At 46.9% G+C, this 23679-nt stretch overlaps 1 protein-coding gene across 1 annotated transcript in view; it reads left to right on the forward strand.

The window, feature by feature from the left end:
* Positions 1 to 23679, forward strand: part of STAG1 (stromal antigen 1) — a 1758022-nt gene that overhangs the window by 398778 nt on the left and 1335565 nt on the right. The window contains 1 exon segment of the mRNA XM_030215628.1: positions 21421 to 21494. Within this exon segment, the coding sequence (XP_030071488.1) occupies positions 21421 to 21494 (74 nt within the window).

Below are 23679 nucleotides of genomic sequence, written 5' to 3' on the forward strand. Positions count from 1 at the left end.
AGGTTAACAAGCTGGAATACACAGGACTGGAATGACCAGACTTCACCTGCGCTTGACCGCTGTGCCCTAGGGGTTGATCCCCTAGGTGCGGGCAGCCGGCAGGACTTATAGGATAGAACAGGGACACAAGTAATCCTGGAACAGACAGACTAGAACAATAGGATTCAGGATTCACACACACTGGGAAAAGGGTTCTAAACAAGTTTGACTGAAACAGGTGTAGGACTCAGGATTCTCACACAGGTTACAAGCAAGCTTGACTGAGACAGGGTTAGGACTTAGAATTTACACACAGGATACAGGATTCTAATCAAGCTGACTGAAACAGGGTAAAGACTCAGGATGCACACACAGGATACAGGATTCTAAATAATCTAGACTGTACAGACAAATAACAGAGCAAGACAGAAAGCTGCACGCAAGGCAGCCACAAGCAGAGACACTGGAACAAGGAAAGGGGAAACTAAGGATAGGCAGACACAAACAAGGCAGAAGGCTGCACTCAAAGCAGCCACAAGCAGAGACACTGGAATAAGCAACAAACACACACAGACAAAAACTCATCTGAAGACCTCGTTGCAAAGGCAAAGCTGAAGGGTTTCCAGGTGCCTAATAAAGGCAATCACTGATGAAGTCACAGGTAAGGGTGCTGCTTAGTTACAAACCTCCCAAGCAAGTCTTGCAGACTGGAAGATCCGGACCGGATTAGAATGACTTCTGGAACAGAAGGAAAGCAGTCCATAGCAGCCACCAGGCCTGGCCACTGTGGAGGAGGGTGAGGTGAGCACAGGCATGGACATAGTCACAATCGTGACAGTACCTCCCCCTCAAGGCTCCCCCGGTCTCCCCGGGAGATCTGGGCTTCCACGGATAACTGTGGTGAAACCTACTGATGGGCTTCAAAACATGAACATGGGTTGCTGGATTGGAACTTGAACAGAAATCAGGAGCTGAACCGGAACTAGGACCCGGACTGGAGTCAGGAGCCGAACCGGGGTTGGGGCCTGGACTGGAGTCAGGAGCCAGACTGGGACTGCACTCAGGACTGGAACTCAGACCAATCAGGACTGGAACTCACTGAACTCAGGACTGGTATCAGGACTTGAACCGGGACTGGGACCCGGAGTGGACGCGGCATCTCGGCTGGAACTGGAACTCGGAGTGGCCTCAGCATCTCGGCTGGAACCGGAACTCGGCAGAAGCTCGGCTAGGTGTGCCACTCGGACTGGAAGCGGAGGCTCGGCCGGAAGCGCCACTCGGACTGGAAGCGGAGGCTCGGCCGGAAGCGCCACTCGGACTGGAAGCGGAGGCTCGGCCGGAAGTGCCACTCGGACTGGAAGCGGGGGCTCGGCCGGAAGCGCCACTCGGACTGGAATCGGAGGCTCGGCCGGAAGTGCCAATCGGACTGGACTCGGAGGCTCGGTTAGAAGCGCCAATCGGACTGGACTCAGAGGGTTGACTGGAAGCGCCACTCGGACTGGAATTGGAGGCTTAAGTAGAAGCACCACTTGGACTGGAATTGGAGGCTCAGTACAATGCACTACTCGGTCTGGCCTCAGAGGCATGGCTGGAAGCGCCACTCGGACTGGACTCAGAGGCATGGTTGCAAGCGCCACTTGGGGGCTGGACTCCAGCTGAGCCCAGAGTGTGGGATTTCCAAGATGCCTCCTTTTGGCAACCGCTTCAGGAGTATCCCACAAAGCTGGATTCAAGACAAGTTTGCAGCGATATTCAGAGAGTGTGATAAAAGGGTCAATATCAGAAACTGGATTTCCACCAAGAGGAAGCTGCCGGATGTGCCTCCTCTCTGCTGCAGCTTCAGGAGTTTTCTTCCAAGCCCGATGAGACAGAAGTTTACCCCGATATTTATGAGGAAGTTTGAGTAGTGGAGTACCACTGGGTTCAGTACTGGGGCCGATTCTGTTTAATATGTTTGTGATATATTGCTGAAAATTTAGAATGAAAAGTTTGCCTTTTTATTGATGACACACAGATTTCCAATAGAGTGGATACCCTGGAGGGAGTAGAAATCATGAGAAGAGATCTCCAAAAATTAGAATGATCAGAGTTCTAGCAGTTAAAATTCATATGCCAAGAAGTGCAGAGTGATGCACTTGCAGTGCAGAAATCTAAAGGAGTTGTCCCAGATAGGAGGAGAGAGATTGCTAAGCACAGGTCAGGAGAGGGACCTTGGGATGATGGTGTCAGAGGGTTACAGTGTGATGAAAGAATGCAACAAAGGGCGGTGGTTACAGCTAGAAGAATGATAGGCTGCATAGAAAGGGGTATAACCATCAGAAGAAAGGTGTTGATGCCCCTTTACCTGCCATTGTTGAGGCCGTACTTGGTGTATTATGTTCAGTTTTGGAGGTCATATCTTGCTAAGGACGTAAAAAGACTTGAAGCGGTTCAGAGAAAAGCGATAAAAATGGTAAGGGATTTGCATCGCAAGATATATGAGGAGAGACCTAAGGACCTGAACAAATATACCCTGGAGGAAAGGAGAGACAGGGGTGATATGATTTAAACATTCAAATATTTGAAAGGTATTAATTTACAAGTGAACCTTTTCCAGAAATGAGAAGGTTGTAGAACTAGAGAATATGAATTGAGGTTGCAGGGGGGGCCGACTCAAGAAATGAAGTACTTTTCACAGATACCATGGTAGATATATGGAGTGCCCTCTCGCAGGAGATGGTGGATATAAAATCGGTAACGGGATTCAAAAATTCGTAGGATAAACACAATGGAATCCTGTATAGAATGCATGGGACTAAGCAAGCCCAGCGGTGATTAGATGGCAACCCCAGCAATTGGGAAGTAAAGCCAGTGTTGGGAAGACTTCTGTGGTCTGTGACCAAATCTCACCTTGTGAAGTTGTCCTTTCGGAGGAAACTACACTTTTGGTATGGATTTGGAGAAGATTGGTAAACACCTGAGAGATTACAATGTCCAGTGGCTACCTGAGGACGTCTAAACCTTATTTCCGGACTGCTAAGTCTCATTTTCGAGAAATGCAGAGGTATGGGCCAGTGAAGGCTAGCGCTTCTGCTCAGAAACCTTGCTTTCCTCAGACTGTCTTCCTTTCGAGGAGTTCTATCAGAACTGCTGAACTCACTCTCACTGTGACCCTGTATTCCCATCAGAACTGCTGAGCTCTCACTCTCACTGTAAGCCTGTATTCCCATCAGAACTGCTGAGCTCCCACTTCTATAGCAGTCTACACTCTTATTAGAGCTGCTGAGCTCCAACCTTTATTGCAGCCTGCTCTTGGGGAAGGCTTTCTTCAGCCATCATCTTTCACAACATAATTTCAAACCAGGCAGACGGTTGGTGATACCAGAAAGCACCTCCTACAATAGGCAGCTTGCTTCTAAGGCTCTACCAACTTATTAACTAAAATATCCTCTATCTGTTGAATCTGAATTCTAAGCGAATAAGGGATCATTGACCACCTGAGACTGTTTTATATACTGATTTATTTACTGAGCTCATATCTGTTTACCAATATTAACCATACTGTTATATATTACTGTGTATGTAAGTTCATATATGCTTTATATTTAATCGATAGTATATAACTATATACTAATACTGTCTGTTTTTTGATCTGTATTTACAGTATATAATTTTATACTCACTTTGTCTTCTCGTTGTTCCATTTTCCCAATCCTTTGGCCTTTTAGTATTCCTCCGCATCCTTCACATCCACCTTATTCAGACTTTCAAGACAATCACACCCTCATCTCACTCGAAGTGACACTTGTCCATCCATCCATCCATCAAGACCATCATACCCTCATCTCACTCGAAGTGACACTTGTCCATCCATCCATCAAGACAATCACACCCTCGTCTCACTCGAAGTGATACTTGTCCATCCATCCCTGTAATTCTACTCTCCTGTGCCTCACCCCCACATAATTAACAAATTATCTACTCCTACCTTATCTATGATTTTCTTAAAATGATTTTCTTAAAAATACTCATTGTCATTCATCCACTTGCTCTTATCCATGGAACTTCCAAAGCCCTACCTTCAGAAATCAACATCATACCAGTTCTTCATTACTATAAAAGAACAACCAAGATAATCACTTCTTCACGAACTGCCCACAACCATAAAAACCCTTCAACACTCAACCAATCATCACTAAAAACAGTAGCAGTCTCAACAAAAGCTGAAGATAACAAATATTATAACATCAAAAACGCTTAAAACAACTAAAACTAATATACAAAAAACAAGACAAATTATAAATATTCGCCCTTAATCTCATGCAACAGAATTTTACCTACCCATCCGTGTAGGATATATCAATGCCAGATCAGCAGTCATTAAAGCTGAAATTATCGCTGACTGGATTAAGTCTGACAATCTAGACCTGCTCTTCATCACAGAAACCTGGATCCGTGACTTCAAAGATCCTATCATACGTGACCTCTGCCCTGCTGGATACAAAATCTTACATTGGCCTACAAAAGAGAAAATTGGAGGAGGTATAGCATTAATCCTTAGATCCAACTTCTCCTCTGAACCCATCTCAGAAAGCTTTACCCCGCAACTTGAAATTGCCTCAATAAAACTCCACAGCCCCACACTATGCGATCACCTAACTTGTATTTTATTTTATAGCCCCTCTTGTAACTGGATCCACAACCACTCTACCTTCATGGACTTTATATCTAACCTGTGCATCAACAACCCTAATGTAATCTTAATAGGTGACCTAAACCTACATCTAGAGGACTCCGTCAACACCTGAGAATGTATGGATGATCTTGACCTATGTGACCTTATCCTACCTCCATCACAACCCAGTCACATCAAGGGTCACTCGCTAGATGTTATCTCTTATAAATTCTCCACTGACCATAACTTCATTATATCCAATATTAATTGGTCTCCTACACCTTGGTCCGACCATTACAAAGCTTTCCTAACCTTACGATGGCGTAAAAAGGGCCAGTCCAAATCACATGACTCTATAACGATATTCACCAGAGGACGGATTGATAATGATAATTTCTGGTCAACACAACCTAACTCAGATCTCTTCCTTACTATATGGGATAATATACGCAAAATGATTTTGGACGAAATTGCACCACTACACTCCAAGACTTTACGTAAACGTAACCCCTCACCGTGGTTCAACGATTTACTGATAAAACTGAAGTCACAAACCAGAAAACTTGAAAAAGCATGGAGCAAATCAAAGTATAGCCTTAACTTTAATGCATGGAAACAATCACAAAGGAACTACAAATATGCTATTAAACGTGCCAAAAGAGACTATTATACACAAAAAATTACCATGACTGGTGCAGATATAAAAAACAATTTCAAATTATAAAAACTCTCCTAAACACAGATCCAGTAACAACTTCACCTTCAAACCATCCTTCTGCTGACCAATTAGCTAAATACTTCAACAACACAATCACCAATCTTCGCAAATAGATTTCTCAAGACAATTCTACTGCAGACACCTTTCTTGACGAACTGGACCCTGGATTTGATAAAGTACCGGCAGACCGATATTGGGACCAATTTTACCCTCCTTACCACTGAAGAAGTCACTAAAACCATCTCTAAACTCTCCAGGTCTTATTGCCAACTTGAACCTTGTCCCAACTATCTTTTGAAAGGCGCCCCAACATGTTTTATTTCAGATCTCATCACCCACTTAAACTTCCTACTTCAGCGAGCTCCTTCCCCACCAGATATGGCAATATATTACTAACACCTATACCAAACCAAAGCTTTATTAACACAAGATCTTACCAAGTCAAAGGAACTACAAACATATCTTCCCCATGGTCATCTGAATGCAGGGTACCTCAATTTACACCTTCCCGACTGCAAAGGTATTAAATACAAGACCTCCTATGCATCCAGTTTCTCCTTTTTGGGCCATCTACCATTCAGAAAAATGTTGAAGACCCATCTCTTCAAGAAAGCTTACCCTGATGACCCAACTTAACTTAGCCCACCCACATGATTCTTGCCCCGACGATTATTATACCTTTGACCTTATGCTCATTCCTCAATCTCTTCCTCTCCATCCTTCCTACTCCTTACCCCTCCCAATCTCTTCTCCTTTTGCTTATCCTATCTTTGTTTACCTCTCCATGCTCAATTTACATATCCTTAAAACCCCACTACTACTATGTTTACTACAACTTGTAACATTCTCCTTCAAGACTTTGTAATTCTATTTACTATGTAAGCTGCATTGAACCTGCTATGTGTGGGAATGCGCGGGGTAGAAATGTAATTAATAATAATAAAGCCCTTTTCTGCTTCCTCAATGTCCTCTCCCTCTTCACAGCCCTCACATTGATGGGGTCGAGGTTCACTCCATGTGTGTAGACATAGTTAAGCATCTTTCCCGCTTTCACAAGGAGTGGACCACCATTACTGCAGACCAGTTGGTACTCGATACCATTCTCCATGGCTAAAGTTTTCATAGCCAGTCACAGATCTATTCATTCTGTTCCCTTGCAGCAGCTCTGCAAAGAGTCAGGCAGTGCTAACTTCCTTAGCCTCTTTAATGCGACTGGGGGGGGGGGGGGGGTGGCATTGAGCCTGTTCATCCGGCAGAGATGGGCACGGGTCCATATTCCATCTATTTTGTCGTCCCAAGAAAGAAGAATCTCTTCACCCGGTTCTGGAACTCCGAGGGGTGAACAAGTTTCAGAGTGTTGCACTTCTGCATGGAGACTCTTCCTTCTGTCATAGTAACATAGTAGATGACGGCAGAAAAAGACCTGCACGGTCCATCTAGTCTGCCCACGATAAACTCATGTGTATACCTTACCTTGATTTGTACCTGTCTTTTTCAGGGCACAGACCATATAAGTCTGTGCAGCAGTATTTCCCGCCTCCCAACCACCAGTCCCGCCTCCCATCACCGGCTCCGGCACAGACCCCGTATAAGTCTGCCCTCCCCCATCCTAGCCTCTCAACCACCAACCCCTCTTCCCCCCGCCACCCAATTTCAGCTAAGCTTCTGTGGATCCATTCCTTCTGCACAGGATTCCTTTATGCCTGTCCCACGCATGCTTGAATTCCATTACCGTTTTCATCTCCACCACCTCCCGCGGGAGGGCATTCCAAGCGTTCACCACCCTCTCCGTGAAGAAATACTTCCTGACATCTTTCCTGAGTCTGCCCCCCTTCAATCTCATTTCATGTCCTCTCGTTCTACCGCCTTCCCCTCTCCGGAAAAGATTCGTTTGCGGATTAATACCTTTCAAATATTTGAACGTCTGTATCATATCACCCCTGTTCCTCCTTTCCTCCAGAGTATACATGTTCAGGTCAGCAAGTCTCTCTTCATACGTCTTGGAACGCAACTCCCATACCATCCTCGTAGCTTTTCTTTGTACCGCTTCCATTTTTTTAACATCCTTCGCAAGGTACGGCCTCCAAAACTGAACACAATACTCCAGGTGGGGCCTCACCAACGTCTTATACAGGGGCATTAAAACCTCCTTTTTTCTGCTGGTCACACCTCTCTCTATACAGCCTAGCAACCTTCTCGCTACGGCCACCACCTTGTCGCACTGTTTCATAGCCTTTAGGTCCTCAGATACTATCACCCCAAGATCCCTCTCCCCGTCCGTGACTATCAGGCTCTCCCCACCTAACACATACGCCTCCCTTGGATTTCTACTCCCTAAGTGCATCACTTTGCATTTCTTCGCATTGAATTTTAATTGCCAAACGTTAGACCATTTTTCCAGCTTCTTCAGATCTTTTTTCATGTTTTCCACTCCCTCCGGGGTGTCCACTCTGTTGGAAATCTTGGTGTCATCCGCAAAAAGGCAAACTTTACCTTGTAACCCTTCGGCAATGTCACTCACAAATATATTGAACAGAATGGGCCCCAGCACCGATCCCTGAGGCACTCCACTACTCACCTTTCCCTCCTCCGAGTGAACTCCATTCACTACCACCCTCTGGCGTCTGCCCGTCAGCCAGTTCCTAATCCAGTTCACCACTTCGGGTCCTATCTTCAGCCCTTCTAGTTTATTCAAGAGCCTCCTGTGGGGAACCGTGTCAAAAGCCTTGCTGAAATCTAAGTAGATGACGTCCATAGCACGTCCTTGATTTAATTCTCCCGTCACCCAGTCAAAGAATTCAATGAGATTCGTTTGGCACGACTTCCCTTTGGTGAAACCATGTTGTCTCGGATCTTGCAACTTATTGGCTTCCAGGAAATTCACTATCCTTTCCTTCAGCATGGCTTCCATTACTTTTCCAATAACCGAAGTGAGGCTTACCGGCCTGTAGTTTCCAGCTTCTTCCCTATCCCCACTTTTGTGAAGAGGGACCACCTCCGCCATTCTCCAATCCCTCGGAACCTCTCCTGTCTCCAAGGATTTATTAAACAAATCTTTAAGAGGACCCGCCAGAACCTCTCTGAGCTCCCTCAGTATTCTGGGGTGGATCCCGTCCGGCCCCATGGCTTTGTCCACCTTTAGCTTTCCAAGTTGTTCATACACACTCTCTTCCGTGAACGGTGCTCTATCCACTTCGTTTTCAGGTGTACTTTTGCCAGTCCCTCTCGGTCCTTCCCCAGGATTTTCTTCAGTAAAAACAGAACAAAAGTATCTATTTAGCAAATTGGCTTTTTCTTCATCATTTTCTACATAGCGTTTCGCTGTATCTTTTAGTCTCACAATCCCCTTTTTAGTCTTTCTCCTTTCACTAATATACCTGAAGAAGTTTTTGTCTCCCCTCCGTACATTTCTAGCCATTTGTTCTTCCGCTTGCGCTTTCGCCAGACGTACCTCTCTCTTGGCTTCTTTCAGTTTCATCCGGTATTCCTCCCCGTGTTCCTCTACTTGAGATTTTTTGTATTTCTGGAACGCTAACTCTTTAGCCTTTATTTTCTCAGCCACTTGCTTTGAAAACCATATCGGTTTCCTTTTTCTCTTGCTTTTATTTACCCTCCTTGCATAAAGGTCTGTGGCCCTGTTTATTACTTCTTTTAGCCTGGACCACTGTCCTTCCACTTCTCGTATGTCCTCCCAGCCCATCAGCTCCTTCCTCAGGTATTGTTCCATTTTGTTAAAGTCAGCTCGCTTGAAATCCAGGACTTTGAGTTTGGAGTGGCTGCCATCCACATGAGCTGTTACATCAAAACAAACCGTTTGATGGTCACTGTTTCCCAGGTGTGCAGCCACTCGGACATTTGACACACTATCCCCATTCGTGAGCACCAGATCCAACGTGGCTCCCTCCCTCGTGGGTTCGTTCACCATTTGTCTGAGCAGAGCACTTTGGAAAGCATCCACAATCTCTCTACTTCTTTCCGATTTTGCAGACGGAACCTTCCAATCTACATCCGGCAGATTAAAATCTCCCAACAGCAGCACCTCTCTTTTCTTCCCCAACTTTTGAATATCAGTGATCAGATCTTTATCTAGTTCTTCCAATTGTGTCGGGGGTCTATAGACAACACCCACGTGGACCAAGGTTCTATCCTCTCTTTTTAAGGTGATCCATATTGCTTCTTCCTTTCCCCACTTCCCTGTCATTTCAGTTGCTGCGATATCATCTCTCACATACAGAGCTACTCCTCCACCTTTACGTCCCTCTCTATCCTTCCTAAAAAGATTATAGCCTGGTATGTTTACATCCCATTCATGGGAACCATGGAGCCATGTCTCTGTGACTGCAACTATGTCCAAGTCAGTCTCCAACATCAGGGCTTGAAGGTCATGAATTTTATTGCTTAGACTGTGAGCATTTGTGGTCATTGCTTTCCAACTACATTTCCTAGTATGTGTTTTGGGTTTAGTGATTTGTGAGTGTCTTTTGTCTTTGGGTACCTTCTCCTCTTTTTGTTCCCTCTTCTTTGCTTTTTCTTTTTTTTCTGCTTCAATTTTAGTTTCAGAAACATCACAGTGCTGTAGTGGAGCAAAAGAATTTTGTAGTGGCAACACTTGTGCGGGTGGATGCTTCTGTGTCACATGACGAATTCTGCCTGAGCCTACTGTGAGCCATCTGTTCCTTTGTGGTTTTATTCTCTGAGGCAGTGGTGAGAAGTTATGATTCTGCAGAGTCCTATAAATTGCTTTAATTGCATCTAATTCTTGCATTACTTTATATAGCTCTTGTTTTAAAGTAGATAGCTGAAGGCAGATAGGACAAGCTTTAAGTTTCCAGATGATTGGCCTTGAAACCAAAGCAGCACAATTATTGCAGAGAATAAAAGTCATCCTGATTGGTTGAAATGGGTATGAACAGGTGTACTATGTTGGAGTATCCGCCTGCAAGACTGCCTGTGTATGACTGTGGAGTAAAGTTAATAAGTTTTGGTTTGTCTATAAATGAGTGGACAACCCTGGGGTGGGTGGGTTGTGGGGAGGGTGGGTGGGATTATAAGTCCCAATGGGTCAGCTTAAGTGCTGCTATCAAGGGAATTCTCTAGTTGAATGGACCAAAATGGTAGTGTCTGATCCAGCACTTTACAATTTATTATACTTTTTAAAAACTGCCCTAAGATATTAATAACTTTCCTTTTAAATAAATCTAGATATTGCCAATAATTATAGCAGTGTCAGCTATGTAAAAATGCCCCTCCCCTCTATCAGAGTTTGGCAGGAACAGAAAGAAAGACAGACAGACAGAGAGGTTTCCCAGTGCTAATTAAATTGATTAAGCAACAAGCCTTAAAAATTTTAGACAATATCAGGTAGGTTTCTCACCTAATGCCAGTCATAGCCATGGTCAGGCGAGGTGAGTTTCTCACTTCATTGGAACTCAGGGAGGCTTATTTTCATATCCCAATTTGGCCTTCTGACAGACATTTGTCTGGTTTGCGTCCCTGGGAGATCAATTTCAGTTCAAGACCATGCCTTTTGGCTTTTCATTGCAGCTCGCACATTTTCAAAGTAACATAGTAAATGACGGCAGATAAAGACCTGTACGGTCCATCCAGTCTGCCCAAGTTTGATTTGTCCTTGCCTTTCTCAGGGCACAGACTGTAGAAGTCTGCCTAGCATTGTTCTTGTACTCTGAACCTAACGTCAAAGCCCCTTAAAATTTACACTCCAGCCCATCCCTATCCAGTGACGATCAAGGTATAGACTGTAGAAGTCTGCCCAGCTTCCGTTTTGTTTGTGGAAATAGACATTTAGAGTTACAGAAGGATCTTGGCCAACATGATAATGAAAAAACATGATGCTAGTATATGAAGCAGATATTGTAAGACAGTTCTGACTGTGTAGCAAGATACGGCCTCCAAAACTGAACACAATACTCCAAGTGGGGCCTCACCCACGATTTGTAGAGGGTCATCAACACCTCTTTTCTTCTTCTGGTTATGCCCCTCTCTATGCAGCCTAGCATCCCAAGGTTTCTCTCCTGAGTCAAGGTTACTAATTTATCCCCTGCTATTCGGTATCTCTCTCTTGGGTTTCTGCACCTCAAGTTCATCACTCTATACTTCTTGACATTAAATTTTAACTTCCCTACCCTCTACCATTCTTCTAACATTCAGAGATCCCTTCTCATTGTTTCTGTTTATTTTATTTTTATTTTTTTATTTTTGTTACATTTGTACCCCGCGCTTTCCCAGAGTCACAAGGAGCTGCCTGTGCTTGAAATGGGAATCGAACTGAGTTCCTCAGTTCCCCAGGACCAAAGTCCACCACCCTAACCACTAGGCCACTCCTCCAGGGTATCCATTCTGTTGGCTATTTTCATGTCATCTGCCAAAAGGCACACCTTTCCGTCCAACCCTTCAGCAATATCTCCCACAAATATATTAAACAGAATAGGCCCCAGCACCGACCACTGCTCACCTTTCTTTCCTCCGATTGGATTCCATTTACCACCACCCTCAGCCACCTGTTGGTTAACCACTTTCTTATCCAGTTCATTACTTTCGGTCCTAAGTTCAACCCTTTCAGCTTATTCACGAGTCTTCTGTGGGGGACCCTATCAAAGGCTTTGCTGAAGTCCAAGTAGATTACATCTAGTGCACGTCCTTCATCCAGTTCTTTAGTCTCCCAGTCAGAGAAGTCAATAAGATTCATTTGACAGGATTTTCCTTTGGTAAAGCCATGTTGCCTCGGGTCCTGTAATATCGTTGGCTTCTAGAAAGTTAACTATCCTGTCTTTCAAAAGTTATGGTGGTAGTGTTAGCCTTTCTTCATTGGCAAGGGATCCAGTTACATCCTTACCTGGATGATTGGCTAATTTGGGTGCTTTTTATCAAGAGAACCTTCACAGTATGCAGACAGTCCTGTCTCTTCTGTCTGCACTGGATTTGGTAGTAAATTACAGCAAATCATCCCACCCTCACCCAGCCCCTGGAGTTTCTGGGAATATGCTTCAATATGCAGATGGAGAAGGTTTTTCTGCCTCAGCCTCATCAGCTCAAGATCAAATTGTCAGGCTTTTCTCTTTTCCCTGCATGTGGGATGTGATTATGCTCAGGTTCTTTGTTCTATGGTGGCAACTTTGAATATTCTGCCTTTGGCGAAATTCCACATGTGGTTTCCACAGTCTTCCCTCTTGAGCTGGTTTCTCCGGAGTTTGACTTGGTGGCTTCTCCCTGCGCACTCTCATGGGGGGTTGCCCTTACAGACTCCCAATTGTTGTGTTTTCACCTCTAATGCCAGTCTCTTCTAATGCCACAGGGCCGCTGGTCAAGAGTGGAGGCTTCTTGATGTATCAACAGATTGGGACTTGAGCTGTCTGGAAAGCTCTTTTAGCCTTTGCGTCTCTTCGCGGGAGGCTGGTGCATGTACTCTCGGACAGTGTCACAGCTGTATCTTAAGTCAACTGACAAGGAGGAACAAAGAGTGTATCTCTAGCCCAGGATGTGCGTCTTCTTTTTCAGTGGGCGTAATTGAACATTTTGATGATTTCAGCTTCTTATATAGTGGGTTCACTGAACTTGCAAGCAGATTTTCTCGCATCATTTCCATGCAGTGGGGCCTTCCAGTTGTGGATCTCATGGCAGCCAGTGCTCAAGTACACAGATTCTACAGCTGCTTCAGGGAAAAAGACTCCCTAGGAATGGATGCACTGGTACAGCATTGGCCGTTGTACGGCCATCTTTGTTTCCTCTGTGGTCTCTCGTAGGAAGGACGTTGCACAGGATTGCGTGTTATCACGGAGAGGTTGTTCTTGTAGTTCTGGTCTGGCCCAGACTTCCTTGGTCTGCGGAGCTCATCTGTCTTCAGATAGTTCCTCGGTTTATTTTTCCTCCACTGACGATTGCTGAAACTGTCATCCCAGTTTCAGCATTCATTATGTGGGAGTTATCACTTACTGGTTGATTGACGATATTCTGTTTGGGACCTTGCTGCAGTTTACCTACGTTCCTGGGACGTGGTGGACAGACTGATTTTGAATTTTTTCCCCGAAATATTATCATTTTGGACAAGGAGCTTATGCGTCTGTTATTCTCCGAGGACAAGCAGGCTGCTTGTTCTCACTGATGGGTGACGTCCACGGCAGCCCCCTCCAATCGGAATCTTCACTAGCAAAGGCCTTTGCTAGCCCTTGCGCGCCGATGTGCATGCGCGGCCGTCTTCCCGCCTGAACTGGCTCATGTTCGTCAGTCTTCTTTTGTCCGCGCTCGGGACGGTCGTGTTTTGCCGCCGTTTCGTGCCCCTTAAGTTGACCTGACTTGTGTTCGCGATTTTCGCTTAAAAAAAAAAAAGAAGGACCTTTACGGTCTTTACCCCTTTTCCGTGCTTCCAGCTTTTGCCCTGTGTAAGTTTCCTTTCGCTTTCGGGACCGGCCTTTTTGGCCTCGGTTCGGGTTTTTTCTCCCTTCTTTTTGGTACCTTCCGTCATCATCGTGAATTTTGATTTCGCCGGCGTGATTTTTCCGCCCATGTCATCGAAGTCTTCCAGCGGCTTCAAGAAGTGCACCCAGTGTGCCCGGGTAATCTCGCTCACTGATAGGCACGCGTCGTGTCTTCATTGTCTCGGGGCTGGGCACCGCCCTCAGGCCTGTAGTCTTTGCGCTCTTTTGAAAAAGCAGAACCAGGTAGCGAGATTGGCCCAGTGAAACGCGTTGTTCTCGGGCTCTTAGACGACAACAGCACAGGATGCACCGAGCGCATCGGCGTCGACAGCATCGAAGTCATCGACCTCGGCTTCGACTGCATCGAGGATCCGACCTCCAACATCGTCGGTACCAAGGCATCGAAAGGCTGCGTCGACGTTGGTGGTACCGAGGCCTCCGCTGTTGCTGATGTCGTCGGACGGTGGTGCTTCGTCTGGAGTGCAGGTGAGGGCTGTCCATTCCCCTGTTGGTGGCGGTGAGCCTTTGGGTGGGTCTCCCCTACCCTGAGGGCTCCTGTGGTACAGCCCCCCCGAGATCGACCTTCTTCGGCCTCGGCCCCGATGAAGCGATGGTTGGATTCTACGTCCTCCTCGTCGGTACCGGGAAGCTCCGGTGACAAGCTTCGCTTGAAGAAGTCAAAGAAGCATCGTCACCGGTCTCCTTCCCGTCTCGGTACCGAGAGCTCTGGGTCGCCGAGGCAGTCGGCACCCAGTAGGCATCGGCACCAGGAGGACCGCTCACCCTCTGTTCAGGAGGTGTCGATGCGCTCCCCCTTGGACAGCCCGGAACCGCCTCCACGCCCGGAACAGACTCTGACCTCGACACCTGCATCGGCTTCCCAGTCTTTCTCCACAGCCGCTCTGCACAAGAGTCTCCGGGCCATTCTTCCAGAGATTCTGGGAGAGCTGTTGCGCCCTTCTCCTCTGGTACCGGGGGTGCTTGCGCCACCGGTACCGTCGAGTGAGGCGACGGCGGGCCCCTTGCCCGAGGTGAGGTCCCCGGTACGTACCGGCTACGGCCGCCTCCCAGATGGACTCCCCGACGACGTCGGCAGAGGGAGCTTCGCCGGTGCTGGCGAGGGAGTCCACCTCTCGACGCTCCTACCGTGGCTGTGTTTCCACGGAGTCGTGTCGGGCACGGCTTCAGACACAGGTTCATGAACTTGTGTCTGATACCGATGGTGAGGCCTTGTGGGAGGAGGAGGAGGACATCAGATATTTCTCTGATGAGGAGTCTGATGGCCTTCCTTCTGATCCCACTCCCTCTCCTGAAAGGCAGCTTTCTCCTCCCGAGAGTCTGTCTTTCGCGGCCTTTCTCCGGGAGATGACTACGGCCATCCCCTTCCCGGTGGTTGTGGAGGATGAGCCCAGGGCTGAAATGTTTGAGCTCTTGGACTATCCTTCTCCACATAAGGAAGCGTCCACAGTACCCATGCATCATGTCCTAAAAAAGACATTTCTGGCGAACTGGACCAAGCCTCTAACTAATCCCCACAATCCCAAGAAGATCGAATCCCAGTATCGGATCCAAGGGGACCCAGAGCTAATGCGCAGTTGCCTCACGACTCTGTTGTGGTGGATCTGACCCTAAAGAAGGCTAAGAGTTCTAGAGAGCATGCTTCGGCGCCCCCGGGAAAAGACTCTAGAACCTTAGACTCCTTTGGGAGGAAGGCCTATCATTCCTCTATGCTCGTGGCCAAAATCCAGTCTTACCAGCTCTACACGAGCATCCATATGCGGAACAATGTGCGGCAGTTGGCGGGCTTGGTGGACAAGCTCCCTCCTGAGCAAGCCAAGCCGTTTCAGGAGGTGGTCAGGCAGCTGAAGGCGTGCAGAAAATTCCTGGCCAGAGGGGTATATGATACCTTTGATGTTGCTTCCAGGGCCGCTGCTCAAGGTGTGGTGATGCGCAGACTCTCATGGCTGCGTGCCTCCGACCTGGAGAATAGGATCCAGCAGCGGATTGCGGACTCTCCTTGCCGAGCGGACAACATTTTTGGAGAAAAAGTCGAACAGGTGGTAGAACAGCTCCACCAGCGGGATACCACTTTCGACAAGTTCTCCCACCGGCAGCCTTCAGCATCTACCTTTTCAGGTACACGTTTTTATGGGGGAAGGAGGGCTGTTCTCTACTCTTCTGGTAAGCGTAGGTACAATCCTCCCTCTCGACATCCTGCGGCTCAGGCTAAGCCCCAGCAAGCTCGCTCTCGTCAGCAGCGTGCACCTCAGCAAGGCCCCACGGCTCCCCAGCAAAAGCAGGGGACGAGCTTTTGACTGGCTCCAGCAGAGCATAGCCGACATCAACGTGTCAGTGCCGGGCGATCTGCCGGTCGGGGGGAGGTTGAAAGTTTTTCACCAAAGGTGGCCTCTTGTAACCTCCGACCGTTGGGTTTTTCAAATAGTCCGGCAAGGATACACCCTCAATTTGGCCTCAAACCTCCAAATTGCCCACCGGGAGCTCAGTCCTACAGCTTCCAGCACAAGCAGGTACTTGCAGAGGAACTCTCCGCCCTTCTCAGCGCCAATGCGGTCGAGCCCGTGCCATCCGGGCAAGAAGGGCTGGGATTCTATTCCAGGTACTTCCTTGTGGAAAAGAAAACAGGGGGGATGCGTCCCATCCTAGACCTAAGGGCCCTGAACAAATATCTGGTCAAGGAAAAGTTCAGGATGCTTTCCCTGGGCACCCTTCTCCCCATGATTCAGGAAAACGATTGGCTATGCTCTCTGGACTTGAAGGACGCCTACACGCACATCCCGATACTGCCAGCTCACAGGCAGTATCTGCGATTTCAGCTGGGCACACGTCACTTCCAGTACTGTGTGCTACCCTTTGGGCTCGCCTCTGCGCCCAGAGTGTTCACGAAGTGCCTGGCTGTAGTAGCAGTGGCGCTTCGCAGGCTGGCAGTGCACATGTTTCCCTATCTCGACGATTGGCTGGTGAAGAACACATCCGAGGCAGGAGCTCTACAGTCCATGCAGATGACTATTCTACTCCTGGAGCTACTGGGGTTTGTGATAAATTATCCAAAGTTCCACCTTCTCCCAGTACAAAGACTCGAATTCATAGGAGCTCTGCTGGATTCTCGGACGGCTCGTGCCTATCTCCCAGAGATGAGAGCCAACAACTTGTTGTCCCTCGTCTCTCGGGTGCGAGCGTCCCAGCAGATCACAGCTCGGCAGATGTTGAGATTGCTGGGCCACATGGCCTCCACAGTTCATGTGACTCCCATGGCCCGTCTTCACATGCAATCTGCTCAATGGACCCTAGCTTCCCAGAGGTTTCAGGCTGCTGGGGATCTAGAGGACGTGATCCACCTGTCCATGAGTTTTCTCAAATCCCTACAGTGGTGGACGATTTGGTCCAATTTTGTACTTTGGGACGTCCTTTCCAAATTCCTCAGCCACAAAAAGTGCTGACTACGGATGCGTCTCTTCTGGGGTGGGGAGCTCATGTCGATGGGCTTCACACCCAGGGAAGCTGGTCCCTCCAGGAACAAGGTCTACAGATCAATCTCCTGGAGTTGCGAGTGGTCTGGAACACTCTGAAGGCTTTCAGAGATCGGCTGTCCCACCAAATTATCCAAATTCAGACAGACAACCAGGTTGCCATGTATTACATCAACAAGCAGGGGGGGCACCGGATCTCGCCCCCTGTGTCAGGAAGCCGTCAGCATGTGGCTGTGGGCTCGCCGTTACGGCATGTTGCTCCAAGCTACATATCTGGCAGGCGTAAACAACAGTCTGGCCGACAGGTTGAGCAGGATTATGCAACCTCACGAGTGGTCGCTCAACTCCAGAGTAGTGCGCTGGATCTTCCAAGCGTGGGGCACCCCCTTGGTAGATCTCTTTGCATCTCGAGCCAACCACAAGGTCCCTCAGTTCTGTTCCAGACTTCAGGCCCACGGCAGACTGGCATCGGATGCCTTCCTCCTGGATTGGGGGGAAGGCCTGCTGTATGCTTATCCTCTCATACCTCTGGTGGGGAAGACTTTGTTGAAACTCAAGCAAGACCGAAGCACCATGATTCTGATTGCTCCCTTTTGGCCATATCAGATCTGGTTCCCTCTCCTTCTGGAGTTGTCCTCCGAAGAACCGTGGAGATTGGAGTGTTTTCCGACCCTCATCACACAGAACGAAGGGGCGCTTCTGCATCCCAACCTCCAGTCTCTGGCTCTCACGGCCTGGATGTTGAGAGCGTAGACTTTGCCTCTTTGGGTCTGTCGGAGGGTGTCTCCCGTGTCTTGCTTGCTTCCAGAAAAGATTCCACTAAGAGGAGTTACTTCTTTTTATGGAGGAGGTTTGCCGTCTGGTGTGACAGCAAGGCCTTAGATCCCCGTTCCTGTCCTACACAGATCCTGCTTGAATACCTTCTGCACTTGTCTGAGTCTGGTCTCAAGACCAACTCTGTAAGGGTTCACCTTAGCGCAATCAGTGCATACCATTACCGTATGGAAGGTAAGCCGATCTCAGGACAGCCTTTAGTTGTTCGCTTCATGAGAGATTTGCTTTTGTCAAAGCCCCCCGTCAAACCTCCTACAGTGTCATGGGATCTCAATGTCGTTCTCACCCAGCTGATGAAACCTCCTTTTGAGCCACTGAACTCCTGCCATCTGAAGTACTTGACCTGGAAGGTCATTTTCTTGGTGGCAGTTACTTCAGCTCGTAGAGTCAGCGATCTTCAGGCCCTGGTAGCTCATGCTTCTTATACCAAGTTTCATCACAATAGAGTAGTCCTCCACACTCACCCTAAGTTCTTGCCAAAGGTAGTGTCGGAGTTCCATCTTGCCAATTTTTTTCCCCTTCCTCATTCCTGCCCTGCTGAACGTCAGCTGCACACATTGGACTGCAAAAGAGCATTGGCCTTCTATCTGGAGCGGACACAGCCCAACAGACAGTCCGCCCAATTGTTTGTTTGTTTTGATCCCAACAGGAGGGGAGTGGCTGTGGGGAAATGCACCATATCCAATTGGCTAGCAGATTGCATTTCCTTCACTTACGCCCAGGCTGGGCTGGCTCTTGAGGGTCATGTCACGGCTCACAATGTCAGAGCCATGGCTGCGTCAGTGGCCCACTTGAAGTCAGCCACTATTGAAGAGATCTGCAAGGCTGCGACGTGGTCATCTGTCCACACATTCACATCTCATTACTGCCTGCAGCAGGATACCCGACGCAACAGTCGGTTCGTGCAGTCAGTGCTTCAGAATCTGTTCGGGGGTTTAGAATCCAACTCCACCCCCCTAGGCCCATGTTTATTCTGTTCCAGACTACACTCTCAGTTAGTTGGATAAATTGTTAGGTCAATCTCAGTTATGTCCTCGCCGTTGCGAGGCCCAATTGACAATGTTTGTTGTTTTGAGTGAGCCTGGGGGCTAGGGATACCCCTTCAGTGAGAACAAGCAGCCTGCTTGTCCTCGGAGTAAGCGAATGCTACATACCTGTAGAAGGTATTCTCCGAGGACAGCAGGCTGATTGATGTCACAAACCCGCCCGCCTCCCCTTTGGATTTGTCTTCCCTTGTCTTTGTCTTTGCTACATACGGGACTGACGAACATGAGCCGGTTCGGGCGGGAAGACGGCCGCGCATGCGCGGTGCGCATGGGCGCGCGAGGACTAGCAAAGGCCTTTGCTAGTGAAGATTCCGATTGGAGGGGGCTGCCGTGGACGTCACCCATCAGTGAGAACAATCAGCCTGCTGTCCTCGGAGAATACCTTCTACAGGTATGTAGCATTCGCTTTATTTTCATCCATTGGGAAGCAGTTGGTAGTGCGATTGAGTGGTATGATTGTGGTAGGAGTGTTTTGATACTGTTTCAATAATTGTTTTGGAGTATTTGTTTAATTTTCTTTGGAGTTAAAATTTATGCCAAGAAGTGCAGAGTGATGCACTTGGGGGTGCAGAAAGCCAAAAGAGAGATACCGGATAGAAGGGGATAGATTATTAATCTCTGTTTAACAGATTGACCTTGGGGGGATGGTGTCTGAGGATCCAAAGGTTAAGAGACAGTGCGACAAGGCGGCGGCCGTGGCCAGAATGATGCTAGGCTGCATAGAGAGGGGCATAACCAGCGGAAGAAAGGCGTTGGTGAGGTCCCACTTGGATTATTATGTTTTGGAGGCCGTATCTTGTTAAAAGATGTAAAAAGACTGGAAGCGATGAAAAGAAAAGCTACAAAAATGGTATGGGAGTTGCATTGCAAACTGTTCGAGGAGAGACTTGCTGACCTGAATATGAATACCTTGAAGGAAAGGAGAAACAGGGGTAACATGATACAGACGTTCAAATAATTGAAAGGTATTAATCCACAAACACATCTTTTCTGGAGATGTGAAGGTGTTAGAACTAGAGGACATGAATTGAGGTTGAAGAGGGCAGACTCAGGAGCAATGTCAGGAAGTATTTTTTCACGGACAGGGTGGTGGATACATGGAATGCCCTCCCGTGGGAGATGGTGGAGATGAAAACGGTAATGGAATTAAAACGTGTGGGATAAACACAAAGGAATCCAGTTTAGAAGGAATGGATCCATGGATTCTTAGCGGAGATTGGGTGGCAAAACCAGTGCCGGGCAGACTTCTATGGTTTGTGCCCTGATTGTGACTAAATACAGATGGATTGGCTGGAGTGTAAATTTTAATGGGCTTCAACGTTGGCTTCAGAACTTTTAGTACAAGAACATTACTGGGCAGACTTCTACAGTCTGTGCCCTGAAAATGACAAGGGGAAATCAAATTCGGGTATACAATATCGTATACCACTTAAAATTAGTTTATCTTGTTGGATAGACCGTTCAGGCTATCTGGCGTCATTTACTATGTTACCCTAGAAGCTGAGGTTTTTGACATTCCTTCCATACAATTAATTGCATGTCAGACATCTTTTTCAGTATTTTGCTGGGTAAGATTTTTATTAGCAGACTTCTGCGCTGTTTCTAAAGATGGTAAAATCATTGTAAAACCTTCACTACTGTTATTTGGGGATGGGGGATGGGCTACATTCCACAGAGTTTAAAAAAAGATCAGTTTGGGCCCAGAAACCAGGACAATTACAATTATAACCTTGACCATCTAGCTCAGATATACAAAGCAAAACAAACAAAAAGGAGAAGAGGGTAGACCAATGTGGTTCCAACTATATGTAACTGCAAAATCTACTTGACTCAGTCCTGTATTTTGGCGAGACAGCCGCCTGCTTCAGGTGTCAAACAATGTTATCTTTCACAGTTGTTGAATAAAAGCTGTAAGTACAATATATTCAGAAAGAGAGCATGAAACTCAATCCGATAAACCACTGCAGCAAGGCAAAATTGCGTGTGTTGGTGGACTGGCAAAGAGTCTCTAGGTAAAGTTTTAATAGTTGTATTTGTTATGCATATAGAATTGCTTTTATGTCATTAGAGACCTTTTTCTGTTAAAAAAATTGTAGATCTCTCTAATTCAATATTGTTTAAAAACAAATATATCAGTTTATGCAGAAGAAACTTCAGTAATGATGCTAGGATTACACTAGCACATTTTAAAATTGTTTTGTCAAATATTTAATTTATCAGCCTGTTTAACCAGTTGATTTTAAAATTAATCTTTATTATTCATTTACAGTTGCAAGAAAACCAAGATGAAATTGAAAATATGATGAATTCTATTTTTAAGGGTATATTTGTTCATAGATACCGGTAAGTAAATCAGCAGTTAACTGTTCCTATTGTTATGTGATTTCTACTGTATACTTGTAGTAGATTTATGGGTACAACATAAAAAAGATGAAAGAAGAACATCTGTTCCTTTAGATTTTCAGATACTAAAACACTGAATTATAACAGCTTCTTTAAAACTTATAAGGTCTCATTTCCACCAAAATATATTAAAGGGAAGTTAAACATATAATTTAATGTGTGAACAATGATACTCCGAGGACAAGCAGGCTGTCGTATTCTCACATCATCATGCCGTCATTCAGCGAGTTCAAGAATTTTCTAGCAGTGTCCCACCGCTCGTGCTGGTGCCTACCTGCCTGATGTGCGAATGCGGTCTTTCAGTCTTCGTTTTTCCATGGAACAGGGAGACGTGACAGAGCAATTCGTCTTATTTTTCCTGTGCCTTCATGTTTGAGTTTTTAAATTTCCTTCAGATAATTTTTCCTTTAAATTTACCCTTTCTTCTATTTCCTTTTTAATTTCTTTAGGTTTTTAGCTCTTGAAGTTTCCTTTATTTTTCTTGTATTGCTAGGTCCTTTTAGACCAGAGCCCTGTCCTTGATTTGAATTCTGCCCCTTTTTCCGGCTCAAGATTGAAGAGTTTAGACTGCAGTTCTTTTCTCGATGTCCGGGTAGACTTCCATTGGCTTCAAAAGGTACGCCCATTGTAATTGGGTGATGTCCATGACAGATTTGTACAGCTAGTGTGTCGAGTGCCTTGGACCTGACCATGAGCCTATCACTTCTTCTCTGTGTTTGCAAATGCAGCTGAGGCTGCAGCAGGTACCACAAGAGAAGCTTTTTGGCTCCTTGAAGGCCAATACATCAACCTCAGCACTGAATGCATCGACCTTGATGTCTGCCAAGATTTCAGCAACCACTGGGAGAGCACCGGCATCAAGGAGATCTCCACCTCCATCGACTTAGATGGTGAGCATCAAGGGAAGCCCAAGAAGCACAATTGTTGGTGCTAGGAGTTCTGGGGCATTGGCATTGTCGGTATCCAAGAAGCGCTGGTATCGGGAGAAGCACTGCCCCATGTTGTAAGAGGTGCCCGTCTCCAAGCAGCCAGGGTTCCGCTTCCGGTCCAACACTAACACCTTCTTATGCTGCATCTCTTGTGACTCCTTCACCTTAGCCGATGCCTTCCTTCGATGAGGTTTCTGAGTCATGCTCAGGGAGGAGCTAGTGCAGATGCTGCAGGGGCACACCACTGTGATATGAGGGTGCTTGCACCAACTGCAGATCCAGCCCAGATTCTTCCTGAGGCTCCTTCCATGTTGGTGCAGAGATCCTCGACGCTGACACCTCAACGCATATAGTACCACTCTCGATGTCAGGGGAGGAATCTTCCCTTGATTCAGAGAAGGGGAGGCTGTACCTTAATGCTCTTCGGGGTTTGGATATAGATCTACTGAGTTGAAGTAAGCAACAGACTCATTCAGTACAACCCAAGTATGTTGAAGTCTGAAAGGGACTCATGCACCTCGAGAGATGAAAATCTCTACCTGAGGGTCTCTCCTTCACTGTTTTTATCGTGGAGATTGTTTCTTTCATCCTGTTTATATTGAAAACAGAGAAAGAGCACATGACTGAGAGGTTGACTGTTCTGGACTATGAGTCTCTTCCTAAGAATGGGGTTACTGTACCATTGCACCCTGTTCTTAAGGATGCACCTAAAAAGTTGAATATGCAGTACTGTATCTAAAAGGCTCCCGGATTTGAGAGGGCACAACTCTCTCAGCATTCTCTGGTGGTTGAATCTATCCTCAAATGAGCTAGGAGCACCTGCAGGTAGAGAGGTCAGGATACTAGACTTGATTGTGAGGAAGACTTTTCAGACATGGATGGTCATTGCTCTCATCCAGTCCTATCTGCTCCATATGAGCCTTTACTGGCAGTCCTAGGTCCACAATACACTAGGTCTTGCGAATACTCTCCCATAGGAGCAGGCCACAGAGCTTCACCAGTTGGCCTGTAAGCAGCTGGAGTATAGGAAATATCTGGCTAGGGGTGCGTATGACTCTTTTGATATGAGTGTGAGGATTCTAAGACTCTTATGGCTGCGTGTCTCTGACCTAGAATCAGTGGTTCGAGAGGTTGGTGTGTGTTCCTTGCCTGAGTGACAGCTAGTTTGGAGATAAAGATGGAACAGGTGGCTGACC

This window comes from Microcaecilia unicolor, chromosome 10 (genome assembly GCF_901765095.1).
Source record: "Microcaecilia unicolor chromosome 10, aMicUni1.1, whole genome shotgun sequence".
Classification (NCBI taxonomy): Eukaryota; Metazoa; Chordata; class Amphibia; order Gymnophiona; family Siphonopidae; genus Microcaecilia; species Microcaecilia unicolor.